The sequence below is a fragment of the Peromyscus leucopus genome, chromosome X (genome assembly GCF_004664715.2).
Source record: "Peromyscus leucopus breed LL Stock chromosome X, UCI_PerLeu_2.1, whole genome shotgun sequence".
NCBI classification, from domain to species: Eukaryota; Metazoa; Chordata; class Mammalia; order Rodentia; family Cricetidae; genus Peromyscus; species Peromyscus leucopus.
The window spans coordinates 117,826,826-117,847,986 of NC_051083.1; the positions used below are offsets into that span (position 1 = coordinate 117,826,826).

At 40.5% G+C, this 21,161-nt stretch overlaps 1 protein-coding gene across 1 annotated transcript in view; it reads left to right on the forward strand.

Moving 5' to 3' along the window:
* Nucleotides 1–238: 238 nt before the first annotated feature.
* Hprt1 (hypoxanthine phosphoribosyltransferase 1) overlaps nucleotides 239–21,161 on the forward strand; it is a 37,055-nt gene continuing 16,132 nt past the window's right edge. The window contains exons 1-4 of the mRNA XM_028887092.2: nucleotides 239–454; nucleotides 10,137–10,243; nucleotides 13,411–13,594; nucleotides 20,965–21,030. Coding sequence (XP_028742925.1) covers nucleotides 380–454; nucleotides 10,137–10,243; nucleotides 13,411–13,594; nucleotides 20,965–21,030 — 432 coding nt within the window. The 5' untranslated portion in view covers nucleotides 239–379. The remainder of the gene's footprint in view (nucleotides 455–10,136; nucleotides 10,244–13,410; nucleotides 13,595–20,964; nucleotides 21,031–21,161) is intronic.

Consider the following 21,161-nt stretch of genomic DNA (forward strand, 5'->3'; position numbering starts at 1 on the left):
GGGAAAAATTGCGGACTGCGGTTGGTCTGATTACTCGGGAGGCCTCTGGGATACTGAAAGCCGGCTGGAGGTTGCGGTACGAGCAGCCCCGGATTTTCCCAGCACAAAATTCCCACGGCCACCTGGCCTGAAAGAGGCACCAGCCGCGGCTGGTGGAGGCGCGCCGAAGACCACGCAGCGCCGCCGCTGGGGGCGGGGCCTGGGCGGGCTGAAGGGGCGGGCCGGGGGCGGGGCTTGGCCGGCGGCGGCGGCTGGGAGCGGTTGCTGGGGCGGCGGCGAAGAGCGTTGGGCTTACCTCACGGCTTTCCCGTGTCGTAACGCCTCCTCTGCCGGCTTCCTCCTCGAAGCCCCGTCCGCTCGCGAGCCCACCGATTCCGACATGGCGACCTGCAATCCTAGCGTTACGGCGACCCGCAGTCCCAGCATCATGGCGACCCGCAGTCCCAGCGTCGTGGTGAGCCCCGGGACTCTTGGGCAGAGCCGGACCGCCGGGCCCACGAGGCCGGCTGCCTAATGACGCCGGTCGGGGCCCTGAGGCGCAGAGGCCGGCTCTGGGCGGGCGGGGCGGGGGCGCGGAAGCCCGGGGCCGGGGCCCGTCACAGGTTCCTGGAATGTGACCGGCTGACCCTAGGGGGCGGCGGGCGGGATGGAACGGCGGGGTTCGGGGGTGGGCTGCCCCTCCAGTGAGCCCCGAGAGGGCTGACTGCGTGTGGGCCAGGGAAGTGGAAATGGCGTTGGGCTTGACACGTGCGGCCAGAGGGCATGAGGTGGGGAGAGGCGGGGAGCGACTTCCAGAAGGATCCGGCACGGGGAGGGCAGGGGAGCTCTCTTGGGAAAGACGCAGCTCTGGAAGTTTGGGGCTTGGCGGCCAGGGAGAGCTTCGGAGCACCTCTGGAAGGAGCTCCCGGCATCCATAGAGGACAGCATGGGAGGGCACGTTCAGGACTGGGCTTTGCCTCTAATTCTGCAGATGTCATAATTCATATTTGAGGAATGCGCAATTGCTCCATTGGATCTGCGCTGCGGCCCTGCTAGTGAAAAATCACGCCTAGTTTCCACCTGAGGAGACTAGTGAAAAGGCAGCCCGTTTTTCCCAAGGCCCAGAATAATGAGTTTTGGATGTAGATACGTTTGACTCGATAGCCCATGCCCTTGAATTTAAAAAAAAAAAAATACGGATTTAGTCGTTAGGCAAAAGGACTTTTTCCCCACAGTCAGCCCCTGATATTTTGTCTCTTCTCCCATTGGCTCAATTCTTTGTAACCCGCCAGGCTGCTCCCCGACCCTACCCCACTGCACAACCTTGCTTGCTAAAATAACTTAAAGCTCCCGCCTCTGATGAAATGCTTTAGCCTGCTGTATTGTGGTTATTGCCCCTGCTACTCGTTAAATGTCATGTCATGCTTTATTAATATCATTGTTGTAAATTTAGCAGTTACCTGGTTACTTGTTGATTGTCTCCCCCACTTATACAAACTTTATTTATTGTGATATTTTCAGGAAAGGCCTTACTATGGAGCTCTGGCTGGTCTGGAATTGGCAGTGTGAACCACCAGGCTAGCATTGAACTTGTGACAGTCCCCCTGACTCTTGCCTCCCAAGTGCTGCACCACCATGCCCTGCTGGTTTTTTTTTTTTCCATGTTAGGAATTGAACCCAGAGCTTTGTTCCTGCTAGGTGATCTCTCTACCACTGGGTCAACAGCTTTGACCCTTAAACAAGCCTTATAAGGGCAGGAGTAACCACTGGAGCTTTTAGCATATAGCACAATGTCTGGTTTGTGGGGAGTTTTCATAAATAGTTTGTTGAGTGAATTAATAACCTCTTGAGCCCTAAAAAATGCTGTCTCATAATCATATTAGACACTGTGGCTTAAGGCAGAAACACTGTTTTTGATGACCTGGGATCCTGCTTGTTTAGAATATGTTCTGTGTGGTCTTCAGTGTCTTCATCTAGGCTCAAGCTTTTTTGTAGACAATTTCTTGCTGTGTAGCCCTTGATGACTTAAGTAGACCAGGCCTTTAACTTACAGCCATCTTCTTGCTTCCACCTCAGTGTGGGGATTACAGACAAGCATGTGCCATCATCTGGCTTTAAATTTCTTACAGCTGAGGTGCTGGCTGCTGGTGGTATGGAAAGGACTACACGATAGTTTATGCAAATAAGCAACCATTTTACAGTCCCTGGGTAGGAATAGTAATAATAGCCATCATTGTGTTTACATAGCTAGTTCTAATTAGTTTTCAAAATAACCCTGTAACAATGGTATGTATGTTCACATTATCAGACATAAGTCACAGTTATTAAGGGGAGAGAGAGCCCCCCCCCAGTTAATTGCTAAGCCATAGTTTTAGATCAGCACCAGAAGAAAGGATAAATTTTAGAAGGTAGAACTCTGTCTCAAACCTAGGTCTGTCTCTGGAGCCTGTGCAAGTAAATACTACCATAAGATACAGTAGATGCTCAACAAATGGCTGTTATTTTTATTCAGTTACTGACTTCTACAGATGCTTTTAAGTTTTGAGATATGGTACTTGTTCAATGTAGAGTTAATTAGTTCTTACTGTTAGAAGTGGCTATTCTTAGTTTTGTTTGAACATCAAGAAATTCACTGTATTTTTAGTTTGCAAATTCCTGTTCCTTTTTTTTAAGTTTCCTTCCCCTTAATTGTCTGCATGTTAGGAATAATAAACACTTAAATAGTGCTTACTATGTGCTAGTTGCTATTCTAAGCCCCTTAACTGTCTTGATTTTTTTTTTAATTTCTATTTTTTTTTCTGTGTATGGCTGTTTGGCCTGCATGTATGTATGTGTACCACATGCTTACCCTGTGCCTGTGAGTCTAGAAGAATTCATCGGATCCTCAAGAACTGGTGTTACAGGTGACTGTGAGCTGTCATAGGGGGGCTGGGAATTGAACCTGGGTCTTCTGGAAGAGCAGCAAGCGCTCTTAACCTCTGAGCCATCGTCTAGCCCCTACCTGACTTAATCTTAAAAAAAAAAAATCACAGAGGAGTGAGTTAAGTAACTTGGCCTAAATCATTCAGTGCTACTACATTTGAACCTGTTATCTGGCCCCAGATTCTACCCTTAACCAGTAAATTTAAGTTAGGAGCTATAGCAGATGTTTATAAGATGTTTTCTCTGTCTTGGGCATTGACAAATGTTTTTGCAGACTTTATTTATGTCAGTATCCTAAAGTTACATAATATGTACCCTGTTGTGTAGATGAATACTGACATGACTGTGGTGATACAGGGAGACAGTATAACCGTATGCTAGATCACCTTCATGAAATTGGCCCTAGATGTGCCCGATTGATAGAAAATATGCTGCTTGTAACTATCCTTTAAGATAAAGCTTCTGGCTCTTTGCAAATTAGTGCGAAACATTAGGTATGTTTCATATAGCATATCCTTGAATATCAAAATGACCCAGATAAAAGTATAATATACTGAGCTTTTACTTTGCTAAATGATTTTTTAATTTATGTTTTTTGAGACAAAAGCTCACTCTGTAGCTTACAGTGACCTGAAATTCACTATGTAGCCCAGGCTGGCCTTAAAGCCCTCCTGCTTTAGCCTTCTACATTCTAGGGTTACAATCATGAACCACCACACTTGTCTTAAAGGTTTTTTTGAGAGAGACTTTCTATGTAATTACAGGCTGGTCTGTCAACTCCCAGTCCTCCTACCTTATCCGACAGAGTGTTGGTATTAGAGATAGACATATTTCACCATGCCTGGTATGCACCTTATCCTCCGGAGTGTGGGTATTAGAGATAGACATATTTCACCATGCCTGGTATGCACTTTATCCTCCGGAGTGTGGGTATTAGAGATAGACATATTTCACCATGCCTGGTATGCAAGGGAGAAGGAGAGTGACTGAGTGAGTGAGAGAGAGAGAGAGAGAGAGAGAATTTTGGTGATCTAACTCAGGGTCTTACATGTGGTAAGCATATGGTTTATGACTGAGATCTACCTCTATCCATCTACTTTTTTCATTTGTTATGATTTATTTATTTCTATTTTATGTGTATAAGTGTTGTGCCTGCATGTATGTATGTATGTATGCACGATTAGCATGCCTGTGAAGGTCAGAAGAGCGCATTTGATCACCTAGAACTGGAGTTACAGCCTCTGTGTGGGTGCTGGGAACCAAATCCAGGTCCTCCGCAAGAGCAACAATTACACTTAAACACTGAGCCATCTTTCCAGCCCACTTTCCCACAGAATTGGTTAAAATATGGTGGGTTCTTTTTTTGGCCTATCACTACTTTATTTTTATATTTATTTATTTATTTATTTATTTATTTATTTATTTATTTATTTATTTATTTATTTATTTATTTATTGGTTTTTTCGAGACAGGGTTTCTCTGTGTAGTTTTGCGCCTTTCCTGGAATTCGCTTTGTAGACCAGGCTGGCCTCGAACTCACAGAGATCCACCTGCCTCTGCCTCCCAAGTGCTGGGATTAAAGGCGTGTGCCACCACTGCCTGGACCCTATCACTATTTTATTGTTATTAACAGTGTTTAAAATAACATCCATTTATAAGTAAGACCAAAATTAACTATTTATGATCACCAATAGGAACAGTTCCTCTTAGAGGTTTCTTTCTGTAATTTTTGTACTGTGTTACCTATATATCCATCTTAATTAGTTTGTATCCTTGTTATTATAGCAGATGGGAAGAGAACTAATCATATCAGAAAAAAGATGCCTTACAGTTTTATTATTGTTGTTTTGGGCGGGGTTCTTTATTGGGTCACTGGTTTATCTTAGTTTGAGACAGATTTTCTTTATATAGGCCAGGCTGATCTCAAACTTGGAATTCTTCAGTCTGTAAGTGTTGGGGTTATAGGCAAGTACTGCCATGCCCAGCTCTTGTGGGTTTTATTTATTTTATTTTGAACTCTTGGATGTAAGTGGGGGAAAGCCAGCTAAGTTATTTTATTATTACAATTACTGACTGTCATGAATTGAATTTTCATTTTCTTTATTTTTTTACAGAGTTGATAAATAGACACATTTACAGGTTTTTAAAATTCCATCCATTTTCTTTTTTAAAAATTTCACTTTCAGCCAGGCAGTGGTGGTGCACACCTTTAATCCCAGCACTCAGGAGGCAGAGGCAGGCGGATCTCTGAGTTCAAGGCTAGCCTAGTCTACATAGTGAGTTCCAGGACAGCCAGGAACTATGTAGAAAGACCTTGTCTCAAAACAAAACAAAAATAGAATGACAGTGAAAAAAATTTTGTTGTTGTTTTTTTGTGTGTTTGTTTTTGTTTTTGTTTTTTGCTTTTGTTTTCCAAGACAGGGTTTCTCTGTGTAGCTTTGTCCTTCCAAGTGCTGGGATTAAAGTGTGCCATGTGTCACTACACTTGTCAAATTTCCACTTTTTAAAAATTGAAATAAGGGCTGGAGAGATGGCTCAGCAGTTAAGAGCACTGGCTGCTCATCCAGAGGTCCTCAGTTCAATTCCCAGCAGCCATATGATGGCTCACAACCATCTGTAATGAGATCTGGTGCCCTCTTCTGGCCTGCAGGCATACATGTAGGCAGAACATTGTATACATAATAAATAAATCTTAAAAAAATTGAAATAAAGTTGTATCACTTTCATCTTCCCTTTTCTCCCTCTAGTCCCTCCCATTTGCCCTCCCTAAAATCCCTCCAATGCTCCCACTCTCAAGATGATGGCCTCTTTTTATTATTGTTACATACATATATGTATGTATCTCTGCGTACACATACATATTCTTGTTCGTGTGTAAATGGTCTCAAGGTTGATTGCTTGGCACTGAACAACCAATAAGGGGGCTCTTTGTTGGGAGCAGCTAATTCTTCTCCCAGCAGTTATTAGTTACCTGTAGTTCTTTGTCTGGGGTGGGACCCAGAGACATTTCTCAAACTTGGAATCCTCCTACCTTAGTCTCCTGAGTGCTGGGATTATAGGCATGTACTACCATGCCTAGCTCTTATAGTTTGTATTTGATTTTTGAGACAGCATCTCATTATATAGCCCCGGCTGTCCAGGAACTCTCTATATAGACCAGGTTGGCCTCGGCCTCAATGGAAATTCACCTTCCTCTGCCTTCCAAGTGCTGAGATTAAAGGCATGTAGTACCACACCTGTTTTCTTGTAGTTTTTAAAGATAATTTTAATTTTTATTTATTTACATGTGTGTGTCTGTCTCTATGTATGTATGTGTGTGTGCGCATGCATGCACACTTGTGCTTTTGCCACTGTGTATGTGGAAGTCAGAGGACGGCTTGCCATAGTTGATTCTTTACCTCCATCATGTGAATCCTGAGGATCAAACTCAGGTCAGGTTTGGCAGAAATTGCTTTTATCCAACATGCCATCTCAGCAGCCCTTAAATACTATCTTTTAAGAGATGGGATCTGCCTGTGTTGCCCAGGCCAGCCCTACCTTTACTTTCCATGTAGGTAGGATTATAGGCACATCACCCCATACCCAATGTTTTTTATTCTTCCATATTTAATTAGTCAATGATCCATGTCATTTTTCTCCCCCATAGTAAAGGAATGATAAAAATGTGTTTGTAAAGTCTTTCTGTAATTTTGTGTTATGTGGATTCACTAACATTGATAGATCACATAAAAGTGTTAATTACTGCCAGTAATAGTAATATTGAGACTCATTTGTTATTTTCCTGTTTGGGACTTCCAAGTTACTAGTATTAAAATAATTGCTGCTAATTCAGACACTTTAAATTGCTGTGAAACTACCTTCTGTTGTTTTTTTTTTTTGTCCAGAGTGAACATACCTATTATTCTAGTATGTACATTAGTAAAAAAAAAAATTAATGGTGTTAACTCATGTCCTTATAGATATGGTAATTACAGGACCTGTTTGCCTAGAGTGGTTATAATATATTCCTGGGCTGAGCCGGAGGTGGTGGCGCATGCCTTTAACCTCAGCACTCAAGAGGCAGAGCCAGGTGGATCTCTGTGAGTTCAAGGCCAGCCTGGGCTACCAAGTGAGTTCTAAGAAAGGCGCAAAGCTACACAGAGAAACCCTGTCTCGGAAAAAAAAATATATATGTATTTTGGGACTATTCAGCCCAGGAATATATATATATATTTATATATATATATATATTTTATATTATTTATATATATATATATATTCCTGGACTGAATAGTCTATCTTATAGCTTTAACTCTTGGAAGGGAAATAAAAATATATGTATTTGTAGGACTGATAAAAAATTGGAAGATGAACATAGTACTAGTTTAAGACTTTTTGTTTTTGTCTTTTGGGAAGGAATTGTATCAAATGGTCTCAGTAAACTGGATATGATGGCTCATACCTGTAAACTTCATCATTTCAAAGAAGCTAAGGAAGATTGCCCTAGGATTGTGGATAGCTTGGGCTGTGTCATGAGATTCAGACACCCTGGACTACAGAGCCGAGACCATCTAAAATCATGAGAAACAAAATTTTTACTCTTAAAATAACAAAAAATAAATATTATCAAAAGAACAAAATAAAAATTCTCTGACATATAAATCTGTTTTTATTAGAAATCAAAACTTTTGTATTAGAAACCAGTTTGGTGTGTTGACAGAAATAGGAATCCTATTTTGGAGTAATTCCTGCTGATCTGTTTGGATTCTTAGAATACATGACTGGGAATAGGATGTGTTGGTGTACACCTGTAATCTCAGCACTCAAGGAGCAGAGGCAGGAGGATCATAGCAAGTTTGAGGCAGCCTGATCTATATATCTAGTTCCAGGACAGCTGGATATATAGCAAGACCCTGTCGCAAACACATAAAAAGACTGGGATGCTTGGCAGAGTTCACATTGAATTTGTCTTTGAAACAATCCTTGAAGTTCTTAGATTACCTGTAAAACCTGTAACCAGGCACCGAGCCAGTAGTCTGATGAATCCTGGGTGTGATATGGTTTAAATTTATGCCAGAAACAGAGTAAGTGGGTGGAAGCCTCAAGGAAGTCATTGTGGTATTCTAATCTTGATTCTAAGGTGCTTTAAAAATCACCCAACTTCATTTTTGTCAAATTACAGTGCATACATTCTGATGAGCCTGGTAGAAATGTTTATTGTATTATCTGATAAAATTGAGCAGTCTGTTATCCTTTCCCAAAACATGAACTAAATTTTGCTTTATAAAACTTACAAAAATATTTTCTTGTAAAATACTCTTTGAATGGTCCTTTTTTTTTCCTTTTTTGGTTTTTTGAGACAGGGTTTCTCTGTGTAGTTTTGGTGCCTGTCCTAGAACTCATTCTGTAGACCAGGCTGGCCTCGAACTCACAGAGATCCGGGTTTGACATAATACCACATAAACTGAGTGATAGCACATGCTTCTTGTAGTCTGAACACTAAGGAGGGAGAAGCAGAAGGTTCAGAAGTTGAAGGTCAGCTGCATAGTGAGTTTGAGGTTAGCCCTGGGATCCATGAGACCACCATCTCACTGTACGACTCACTGTGATTTTGGAGTTTGGGGATACTTTTAAAGACAAGGTCTTGCCTTGTAGACCCTAGCTGGCTTGGAACTCACTTAGTAACCCATACTGGCCTCAAACTCTGAAACTTCTACCTCAGCTTCCCAAGTACTGGGTTAACAAATGTGTCTGGCAGATTTACCCTGCTTTTATGATTCTGCTGTACTTTTTTTCTGTGTATAGGTACATGCATATTTATAAAACTGTTATAATATTTTGCCACCAAAGGTACCATATCAATAACATTAAATGTTTTGTATGGTGAATTCTGGGCATACTAATATAACCAATATGATACAACTCAAAACAATTTTAGAGTATCTACTGTAAAATGACCTTATTAGTGGATTGTAACCATCACATACTTGTGGGAATTTGGGTTTTTAAAGGATCTGTTCGTTTCTTGGTGACACCCCTGTTGCACGAATCCTAAATTGTCTTATAGTAAAAACCCAGGGCCAGATATCAGGGTGAAAGCTGAAAGATCAGAGAAACAGAGCAAGCCACCTCTTAACTCACCAGCTCCTTAGCCTGCAAGAGCCTGAAAAGACCTGAGTTCCTGTCTCCTCCCACCTTATATTCATTTTTCTGCCCAGCCTTATTATTTCCTGTCTCAATCTTCCCAGTGCTGGGATTAAAGGTGTGTGATCCCAAGTGCTGGAGTTGTGTAGGTCAGCATGACCTTGAACTCACAGAGATCCAGACCTCTGCCTCTGCCTTCCTAGTGCTTGGATTAAAGGGGTGTGCCACCACTGCCTGACCTCTATGGCTAACCCTGTGACTAGCTCTGTCTCTGATCTTCAGGAAAGCTTTTACTTCTTAGATTACAAACAGTATATCAACACACACACACACACACACACACACACACACACACACTAAGATAAGTACTCTTAGGAGTTGGATGGTTAACACCAGTTTTCATTTTCTGTATGAGATTTTTATTTAATTTACTAGAATATACTGTGTTAAATTTAAAAATATTTTAGGGTATTGGGGAGATGGCTCAGTCTATAAAGTGCCTGCCATGTCATCTTCAGGACCTGAGTTTGGAATCCCAGCACCTGGATAAAAAGCAGCACATCCCTGTAATCCCAGCACCAGGGAGGCAGAGACAGGGGAATCCCTGGGACTTCCGGACCAGCTAGACTAGCCAATTTGGTTAAACAAGTTCAATGAGAGACCCGGTCTCAAAACAAATGAATGTTTTAGACCCAGTTTCACTCTCTGGACTCCACACACATATTCACATGCACCTGCATATAAATATGCACCCCCCCACACAATGTTCAAATATATTCCAAAATGTATAGAGTAGAAACTGCATATACTAATCTTTCATGTTTAAAATATTTTTGCCATATTTGTCATACCTCTGTAAATTTTTATCTTTTTCTATTTGTGATCTGAAGAAAATTCTGTGTCGTGTTTTGTTTCTCATTCTTGACCCTATTCAGCAATAAGACACATGGTTTTCTTAGAGAAGTATGATTTATTACAAAAGTATAAAATTAACTCCCCTTTATACCCTCTCCTACCTAAATTCTTCTGTGAACTAAGGCTTATTTTTAAATTTAATTAAATGTGGGTATCTTGTAAGGCTCTGATTTGAAACAGCTATCTTTCTTTTTCAGATTAGTGATGATGAACCAGGCTATGACCTAGATTTATTTTGTATTCCTAATCATTATGTCGAGGATTTGGAAAAGGTGTTTATTCCTCATGGACTGATTATGGACAGGTTAGTAAGATCTCAATTGAAGTTTTCTGGGGGTTTTTAGGTCTGTGTGTATGTATGATATGTGTGTAGTGATGTATATGTATAGTATATGTATTTATATGAAAGCCAGAGAAGGACATTGGGTGTCCTATTCTGTTGCTCTCTGTCTTATTCTCTTGAGTCAGTGTCTCTCACTGAACCTGGGGCATGCCGATTTGGTTAGGCTGCCTGGCTAGCAAGACCCAGAGATCTGTCTGTTTCTGTCCCCTAGTGCTGACGTTAAAAGCAGATATAGCCACACCTGGTTTTTATATGGGTCCTGATGCTTGCACAAGTGTTCTTACCCACCGACCCACCCCTCCAGCCTAAACTGAAGAGTTTTTTCTTGTATTAATTCTAACTTAGCAACTATTGAGTAGTTGATATTTGAATATAATCTAGGCAACTTATTAATGAACAAAGGTTTTCTATTTTAAAAAGTATTTGTTGTTATTTTATTTGTATGTACGAGTGCCTTCATGCATGTATGTATAGCGTATGCATTTCAGGAGGCCAGAAAAGTGTAATGGATCCCCTGGAACTGGAGTTACAGACCATTGTGAGTCACTGTGTGGGTGCTGGGAACTGAATTTAGGTCCTCTGCAAAAACAGCAAGTGCACTTAGCTGCTGAACTATCCAGCCCCAATGTTTTTTATTTTTAATGTTCTTTTTACAAAAAGAAAAGCATCAGGAAATTTTACTAATTAGTTTCCCAGTTTGAGACATAAGTAGGGGATCCATACTGAGTACAATAAACTTTGAAGAGAGGTTGGAAGAGCCTCTAGTCTGTCTGTAAATGGGATTATAATTTTGTTCTGTCAGCTTGCTACACACATTTCTTACCTAGACCCTACCTGTACATGTACACTGTATCACTGTATGTGAAGTGTATACACACACACACACACACACACACACACACACACACATTACATATTATCATATAGTACTAATTTTTTTGGAACTTTTTAATAGTAGTACATCTAGAGCTCTCACATGTTTTTATCTTTTTTTTTTTTTTTTTTTTTTGAGACAGGGTTTCTCTGTGTAGCTTTGGAGCCTGTCCTGGATCTCACTTTGTAGACCAGGCTGGACTTGAACTCACAGAGATCCGCCTGGCTCTGCCTCCTGAGTGCTGGGATTAAAGGCATGTGCCACCACCGCCTGACTTTGTGTGTGTGTGTGTGTGTGTTTATCTTTTAAAAATTACTTTATAATCGTGTATGTGTGTGTATACTATTTTCTCTTTGAGATAGGGACTCACTGTTTAACTCAGTCTGGCTTGGAACTTTCTGTATATCCCAGACTGGCCTCAACTCAGCAGTCCTCCATGGCAGCCTCCCATGTGTGGAGATTACAGGTATGTGCCACCATGCCCAGCCCTACATGTTACATTGTTTTTGAAATATGGTCTGAAATAGCTGTGTAACTGAGGGTGATTCTACTGCTTCAACTCCTGATATAGCATTATGCCCAGTTTGCACAGTTCTGAGGATAGAACCTAGGACTTCCTGTGCGTACTAAGCATGGACTCTACCAGCTAAGCTACATTCCTGGCTCCCCCACATTTATTTTAAAGGTGATATGTAGACAGAAATTTTCCTGTGTCCTGCCCAGTCCCACAGCTGCTCTGTCCCAAGTAAACACACAGAGGCTTATATTAATTACAATCTATATGGCCTATGGCTCAGGCTTCTTCCTAACTAACTCTTTCATCTTAAATTAACCCATTTCTTTTTTTTAAAGATTGATTTATTTATTATGTATACAACATTCTGCCTGCATGCATGCCTACATGCCAGAAGAAGGCACTAGATCTCATTATAGATGGCTGTGAGCCACCATGTGGTTGCTGGGAATTGAACTCAGGACCACTGGAAGAGCAGCCAGTGCTCTTAACCTCTGAGCCATCTCTTCAGCCCCCCAACTTAACCCATTTCTATTAATCTATATGTTGCCACGTGGCCATGGCATTACTGGTCTGCTGGCATCTTGTTGCTCCTTAGACAGCAGGCTGGCATCTCTCCCGACTCCACCCTTCTTTGTCTGTCTTCAGTTTGATTGTACCACCTAATCTTATTCTGCCTTGCCATTGGCCAAACAGCTTTATTTATCAACCAGTGAGAGCAACACATATTCACAGTATACAGAAAGACATCCCATAGCAGTGATATGCTATTGTATTCATGGATGTACCATAACTGATTTAAATCTGTACTGTTGGTGGACACTTTAAGATCTTCATTATTTTGCATTTAGCAGAGTATATTAGAGGAATATCTCATAAACACATTTTGGCACTTAACTTAGCTTTAGGCGAGTAGAAATTCTGGGTCAAGGAAAAGATGTTTATTGAATGTTCTCATACTGCCAAATTAACCTCTAAAAAGTTACATCATTTTATACTTTCAGTGGTGAGTTCATTTTTCCTCACAATCTCTTCTAATACTTTATATTAGAGGAATACAATTTAAATAAAATTCGCCATCAAGTAAGCTTTGAAAATTATATCTTGTTTTTATTTGTATTTTTAAATTTTATGATAGATGTTATAATGTACCTGTTTTTTTTTTTTTCTTTTCCTTTCTTTGAGACAGGATCTTATTATGTAGCCCTAACTGTCTTAGTACTTACTCTACAGTTTAGGATGTCCTTCAACTCATAGCAATCCTCCTGCCTCACCTCCAGAGTGCTGGAATTATAGGCATGTACATCATGCCTAGCATGTACCTGGTTTTTAAAAGTATCATGTTTTGGGTTTGGGGAGGGATTTAGCTCAGTGGTAGAGCGCCTGCCTAGCAAGCACAGGCCCTGGGTTCGGTCCTCAGCTCCGGGGGGAAAAAAAGTATCAAGTTTTAATTTTGGTTGAGCTGTGTGTGTTGGTGTATATCTGTAGTCTCAGCATAGGGAGGTAGAGACAAGGACTATGAGTTACAATCCATCCTGGGCTACATAAAGAGATCCTGTGTCACCTTCTCCCCCCAAAAATCTTACCTTTGGCATGTGGGGAAAACATTAAAAAAAAAAAAAACCTTTATCCTTTATGGGTAAAAAGGATGTGTCTTATGGAGGTTTAATGCTTAAGAGGTGTGTATTATAAAATATACATATTTGGAATCTTTTTCAATTCCTGATTTTATTTTTGCAGGACTGAAAGACTTGCTCGAGATGTCATGAAAGAGATGGGAGGCCATCACATTGTGGCTCTCTGTGTGCTGAAGGGGGGGTATAAATTCTTTGCTGACCTGCTGGATTATATTAAAGCACTGAATAGAAATAGTGATAGATCCATTCCTATGACTGTAGATTTTATCAGACTGAAGAGCTACTGTGTAAGTATAATTAATTTATAATTTTAAAAAATATGGCAATTATAGTTTTGTCTGTGTTTTCTTTGAAGTTCTGCAAGCTATACTATATAATCGTCTCACTTATAGTAGAATTACTATTATATGTCTATCTATCTATCTCTATTTGTCTATCAACTACTTATTTATTTTTCTATGCTGGGGATGGAACCCAGGGTCTGAGTAAGTATGCTACAACTGAGCCTCATCCCAGTTGTTTTTTAGAATTTTAGTTTGAGACCCTTTCTCACTAACTTGCTCAGACTGTCTTTCAACTCATGACATAGGCTGGTCTAGAAATTTCAGTCATCTTGCCTCAGTTTCTCAAGTAACTGGGATTACAGGCAGGTGCTACCACTTCTGGCTATGATTGTTGTTTTTGTTATTATTAATTCATTGGTACTTTCTATCACAACACAGAATACTAACCAGTGTATTTCATGACCAATACTGAAGTGAAGATTGTCTGTTATATAGTCACCCCAGAGGGATATGTGCTTATTTTGCACGGTTTTTCTTTTCTCTTCTTTTGACCTGGATTTTGATTTGTTTTATGATACTGCTCAGGCTAGTCTCAGACTATGTACCTCAAACAGTCCTTCTGTCTTAGCCTCCAAGTTCTGGGAGTGTAAGTGTGTATCGCCATACCTGGCTATGTTTTGATATTTTTTGTTGTTGTTGTTTTTGCTTTTGTTTTTTCCAGACAGGGTTTCTCTGTGTAGTTTTGGTGTGTGTCCTGGATCTCGCTCTGTAGCCCAGGCTGGCCTCGAACTCACAGAGATCTGCCTGGTTCTGCTCCCCACCACCACCCCCAGCACTGGGATTAAAGGTGTGTGCCAACCACTGCCCGGCTTCCAAAAACTCTTTTTTTTTTTTTGGTTTTTCAAGACAGGGTTTCTCTGTGTAGCTTTGCGCTTTTCCTGGAGCTCACTTGGTAGCCCAGGCTGGCCTCGAACTCACAGAGATCCGCCTGTCTCTGCCTCCCGAGTGCTGGGATTAAAGGCGTGCGCCACCACCGCCTGGCCCCAAAAACTCTTAAGAATTACTAATGAGTAGAGCTGGAGAGATGGTTCAGCAGTCACAAGCACTTGTGGAGAGGCCTGGGGTCTAGTTTACTAGCACCAGAAAAATGTCTCACAACTATGTAGATCCAGTTGTAGAGGATCTGATGTCCTAGCTTCAGAAAAAAAGAAATAAGTAAGTCTTAAGAGAATTATGGGACTGGTGAGATGACTCAGTAGTCAAAAACACTGGCTACTCTTCCAGAGGACCTGGGTTCAATTCCTAGCACCTACATGGTGGCTCACAATGGTCTGTAAAGCCAGTCCCAGGGATCTGATGCCCTCTTCTGGCCTCGGAGGGCACCAGGAATTCACTTGTTGCACAAGCAGACATGGTGTTGAAATACACACACACATATATTTAAAAAAAAGAATTGTTGTTGAGACTTGGTGTTTTCCTGACTATGTGCTGGTGGCAAATGATTTCTCTGGAGCTAAATTGCTTTGAGTGGAATCCTAAGTTATCTGAAGCAAAGTCTGATTATTAAGGTTAACAGTTATTTCTCAGAAAACAGAAACCACTTTTGACCTGGGGCCACTTTACCTTTGTCAGAGTCTGGAATGATTTAGAATATTGACACTATGATGAAAAAAAAAAAATAAATGTGACCTTTACATGTAAATTCCATCATTCACAATTTTGATTGCATAGTTTATTTTTCCTCTTTTTCTCTTTTTTTGAGACTCTATGTAGCTCTTGCTGTCCTGTCACTATGTAGATCAGGGTGGCCTTGAACTGAGAGATCCACCTGCCTCTACCTCCTGAGTGCTGCGATTAAAGATGTGCACCACCACTGTCTAGCTAAAATAGGTATTTTTTTAAAAATAAACTACAGAAAATTATAGAGAAACTAAGTCATCTCATATTCTACTTTTTGTTTGTTTGTTTGTTTTTTGAGACAGGGTTTCTCTGTGTAGCTTTGTACCTTTCCTGGATCTCGCTCTGTAGACCAGGCTGGCCTCGAACACCATATTCTACTTTTTAAAAAGGCTTATTTTTATTTTATGTTTATGAGTGTTTTGCTTGCATGTATGTATATGCACTATGTGAGTGCCTCATGTCGGCAGAGGCCAGCAGAAGACATCAGATCCCCTGGAACTAGAGTTTCAGTGTTTGTGAGTCACCGTGGGTACTGGGAACTAAATCTGGGTCCTCTGCAAGAACATAACACTTAACTGTTGAACCGTCTCCCCAGTTCCTGTCATCACTTTTTATTTTTTTGAGACAGGGTTTCTCTGTTTAACAGCCCTGTCTGTCCTGGAACTCACTGTAGACCAGGCTGGCCTCGAACTCACAGAGATCCGCCTGCCTTTGCCTCCTAAGTGCTGGGATTAAAGGTGTGTGCCACCGCCTGGCTTTGTCATCACTTTTTATTTTGAGTATTTTAAAGAGTTTTCTCTCTGTATACATGTATACACGTGCTACTATAATTTACATAATCAGTGTTATCCCAGATGTTATTTAAGTACCTAGGTGGGAAAGAACCGGGGGATTCCAAATATCTGTTTCATTAAATGAAAGAGTCCACTAATTAAAACCACTATTTTTTTGTGCTTCTAAGAAAGAAAATGCCTTCAGTTATAGTTGTATGGTGCCATGAATTCTGTTTTCAGAGGTAGTAAAGTATGAATGTGCATCTTAAAACAGTGTTATATATTTGGTAACATTTTCTGTTCCAGTGCTCTCTAACCTGCAGGAAAATGAAACATTTGATAAGTACGCAAATGTGTTTCTTCTAGTTTGAGTTTTGCTTCAATTTTATAAAATTCTACTAAAATGGTTGAAGAAAAGATACCGAGATTTTGGGAGAAATGGTTGTTAGTAAACAAGTAATGTTTTAAGTTTTATTTTTTTATTTTTATTTATTTATTTATTTATTTATTTATTTATTTATTTATTTATTTATTTATTTATTTATTTATTTTGATTTTTCGAGACAGAGTTTCTCTGTGTAGCTTTGCGCCTTTCCTGGAACTCGCTTTGGAGACCAGGCTGGCCTCGAACTCATAGAGATCCGCCTGGCTCTGCCTCCCGAGTGCTGGGATTAAAGGCGTGCGCCACCACCGCCCGGCTTTAAGTTTTATTTTTAAATTTGTAATTATTTTGAGTGTTGCATGAATCCAAGATCTCAAATATGCCAAGCAAATAAGCTCTAAAGCTGGAACTCTTGTTGCTACTTAAAAAAGATTTTTCAAGCCGGGCAGTGGTGGCGCACGCCTTTAATCCCAGCACTGGGGGGTGGGGGGGCAGGCAGAGCCAGGCGAATCTCTGTGAGTTCAAGGCCAGCCTGGGCTACCAAGTGAGCTCCAGGAAAGGCGCAAAGCTGCGCAGAGAAACTCTGTCTCGAAACCCCCCCCCCCAAAAAAAAAAGATTTTCAAAAATCTTAGGGGTGAAAAATGAGGAATAAAACTTCTTTCCTGTCATCTGCATTAAGAGGCAGACAAGTAGAAACAAATGTTAAGACTGGGTTTTTAGACCCCTGAGATTCTCTGGGAATTAAAACACATATTTTTATGTGCGTGAGTGTTTTGCCTACATACATGTCTGTGCACCACACATGTGCCTGCCGTCTACAGAGGCTAGAAGAGAGTGTCTGACTTCCTAGAATTGGAGTTTATGGACAGTTGAGAGCCGCCATGTGGTGCTGGGAATTGAACCTGGGTCTCCTGGAAGCCAGTGCTCTTAGCTACCTCTTCAGCCCCCTCTGGGGATTTTTGGTTACTGAAAGTGACACCTAAATGAAGGATGCCATGGGCACTTCTGCTTAATGAAGTGATGAAAGGGGAAAGAAGAGAGAGAGAGAGAGAGAGAGCGCGAGCAAGTTTGCTCTAATAGTTAAAGATGAGGAGGCCTCTAGAGAGGCACCGAGTTAAGGGGTACAGTGAGTTCCAGACAGAGAGGGAGGGTGCGGTAGTTTTCTGGCCACTCGGGTTAGGGAATTGATACATGGATAGCATTTGTAGACAATGTAGGCACTCACATATAACAGCTATTAAATGAACCTTTTTTATTAGCCCCATTTAAAAGGAGGCTGTTGTCCTTGGGAAAAAAAAGTTTCAAGGACACATAAGCTGAAACATTGAGTGAGGTCAATGGGATGGTGAAAATTGGAACAGTCTTGGGTGTCATTGTGTTTGTTTGTTTTTTTCTTTTTCTTTTTCTTTCTTTTTTTTTTTTTTTTTTGAGACAGGGTTTCTCTGTGTAGCTTTGCGCCTTTCCTGGAGCTCACTTGGTAGCCCAGGCTGGCCTCGAACTCACAGAGATCCGCCTGTCTCTGCCTCCCAAGTGCTGGGATTAAAGGTGTGTGCCACCACCACCCGGCCAGTTTTTTTTTTGTTTTTTTCAAGACAGGGTTTCTCTGTAGTTTTGGTGCCTGTCCTGGATCTCACTCTGTAGATCCAGGCTGGCCTCGAACTCACAGAGATCCGCCTGGCTCTGCCTCCCAAGTGCTGGGATTAAAGGCATGTGTCACCACCGCCCGGCTGGAACAGTCTTAAGAGTGCCAGTATTCTGTGTACTTTGGAGTTCTGTTGCCTTGGACCACATAGCCATAGCCTTTGGACCACAGCTCCATTCTTAGGTATTGATTCCTTTTGGCCTTTCCTTGAAAAAGGAGTTATTTGGTGTTGGACTGTAATACCACCTTTCTACAGAAGATGTCAGTATTTACCAAGGTTTGTTATTACTTTGTAGACCTCTTAGCAAAATTCCCTCTAAACGTTTCAGATTTCATACAGTTCTTTTTCTTTTAGTCATTAATCAGTTCTGTGTGTTTGAAATTCTGGGTTTTAGGCTAGACTAATACGAGAAATAATGTGCAAAATTACATTAAAAAGCCAAACATTTAGTTTACAGCATGTACTAGTAGTATGGTTTTATTTATTTTGTTCCCCTCTCTCCCACTTCCCCTTGCACATGCTAAGCGAACATTCTACCAACTGAGCTATCATTTATTTTGTTTTTTGAGTCATGGTTTCTCTGTGTAATCTTGGCTTTCCTGGATCTCCCTCTGTAGACCAGGTTGGCCTCAAACTCACAGAGATCCACCTACCTCTGCCTCCCCAGTGCTGAGATTAAGTTGTGTGCCATCACCACCTGGCTATCTTTTTTTTAATGATATTTTGAGATAAGGTCTGTTAGGTAGCCCAGAGAGATCTCAAACTCTCAATCCTGCCTCAACCTCCATAGAGGTGTTATTACAGGTATGTATTACCAATACCTGCCCCAACATACTTTTAAATACAGAACAAAAAATAACTGCCTCAACATACTTTTAAATACAGAATGAAAATACTTTTATAGGTAGCATATTGGTCTACTACTTGGTGTTATTAATTAGTATTGATCTATATAAGTATATATTAGATTTTGTGATTCTTTTTAATAGTTCCATAGTATTGTTGTATACATTAAATTCATTAATTTAGTTAATTCCCTGTTAAAAGACATGTTGATTCTTTTTGATGAATAATGGATACAGTGAGCATCCTTTAATGTTCTTTTGCATGTTTGTGAATGTTTTTGTGACATTGATTCTTAGAAATGTGATTGTTAAATCAAAATGGCATGCATGTTTACAATTTTAATAGGCATTACTATATTCTTTTCTATAGAGGTTATATTGGTTTTTGTATTCTAACCAACAACTTGAGTATTTGTTTCCCCTCAATGTATTACCAGGCTTAAGTTCTATAAATGTGGATGGGTGAACACTAGAATCACATTTTTCCAGTAGCTTCTTTTTTTGGTTTGAGACAGGGTTTCTCTGTGTAACAACAGCTCTGGCTGTCCTAGAACTTGCTCTGTACATCAGGCTGGCCTCCTGTCCTCGAATTCATAGAGATCCATCTGCTTCTGCCCCACTGAGTGTAGGGATTAAAGGTGTGCTCTACCACTGCTGGGCTCTAATAGTTCTTTTTTTAAAAAAGGATGTATTTATCTCACTTTATGTGTATGTGTGAATGCCAGTATGTATGTATGTATGTGCACCATGTACATGCCTGATGCTTTTAATACAAGATGTGGGGATCAGATCACCTGAAACTAGAGTTACAGGCAATCATGAGCTGCCATGTGGGTGCTGGGAACTGAACCCAGGTCCAGTGCAAGATCAGCAGGAGTTCTTAACTGATGAGCTCTCTCTCCAGTCCCATCTGATGGGTTCTTATTTTGAAGTGTAATAAGCATTAGAAATATTGGTTGTAGATCTTTTCAATTGGGGTTCATGACTAGTTTTTTGCCCTTTCTAAGAATGCAAGGAAAAAATATCTTCCTACATTTTCTTCCAATCCACTTATAGTTTTATTTTTTACATTTAGATTTTAATCCATCTGGAATTTATTTTTGTGCATGGTGTGAGGTAGGGACCATGCTTTATTTTTTCTCAAATGGATAAGTAATTGACCAAACACCATTTGTTGAATAATTCATCTTTTAATTACTGACTCAAAATACCATCTTTGTCCTGTACTAAATTGTCATATGTTTTTGGGTCTGTTTCTGGATTTTACTTGGTTCCTTTAACTTCTGTCAATCACTGTGCTGATTGACATAAGGTAATTGCCGTAGCTTTATGATACTTGTTACTGTCCCAATAGAGCAAGTCCAGGCTCTTTTATTCATCTGTTTTCAATTCAGTTTTCTGTCTTGATTCCAGCACATCCAAATTATTGTTATTTCCACCAGCTATCCTGAGTGTTAAGTACTCTCCTTTGAAACCCCTGTAAGGATTTCGGTTAATTTCTATGAGAGCTGAAAGTGAGAACCTAAGATGTATGTGCTAACAGACTAGTAATCAGACCTGGTTTCTCAGCTCTGAAGATGACTTGGATATGGGCTGGACTTTTAGGGGGCATATCCTCGGGGTTGGATGTGACATAGACCAGCTCCTTCAACTTGTATGACTCACAGGAATGTTACAGGGCCAGAAGCAGACACCTGCCATGCTAATAAATTGTCCTTTGTGGTTGAGAAATGCCTGATTGACGATGAATAGCTATAATATGCCCACTCAGAAATGGATGTACTCTATTTTTAGGACTCTTCGGAACATCAAAAACCAGTAATGACCAATTAGGATTTTTAATTTTTACTAATCTTTATGTGAAATTTACCTAGTCATTCATTTCTAGAAACCTAATTCTTATAATTCATATAATTTAGAATACCATAATGCTGTGGCCATTAGATAGCTAATGTCTTAAATGTTGTGGCTTACATCTGATAATTTGAGAAGTTTGTGTGTTCACAAAAATATGCATATAAATGATGTAGCTTTTTTTTTTTTATCTAGAATGATCAGTCAACAGGGGACATAAAAGTAATTGGTGGAGATGATCTCTCAACTTTAACTGGAAAGGTATGTATCTTGAAGTGGAAGGAAAGAATCTTTTTTATACCAAGAATCAGTTAGTAACTGTGCTTTCTTTCTTTTTTTTTCCTGGAGCTGAGGACCGAACCCAGGGCCTTGCGCTTGCTAGGCAAGCACTC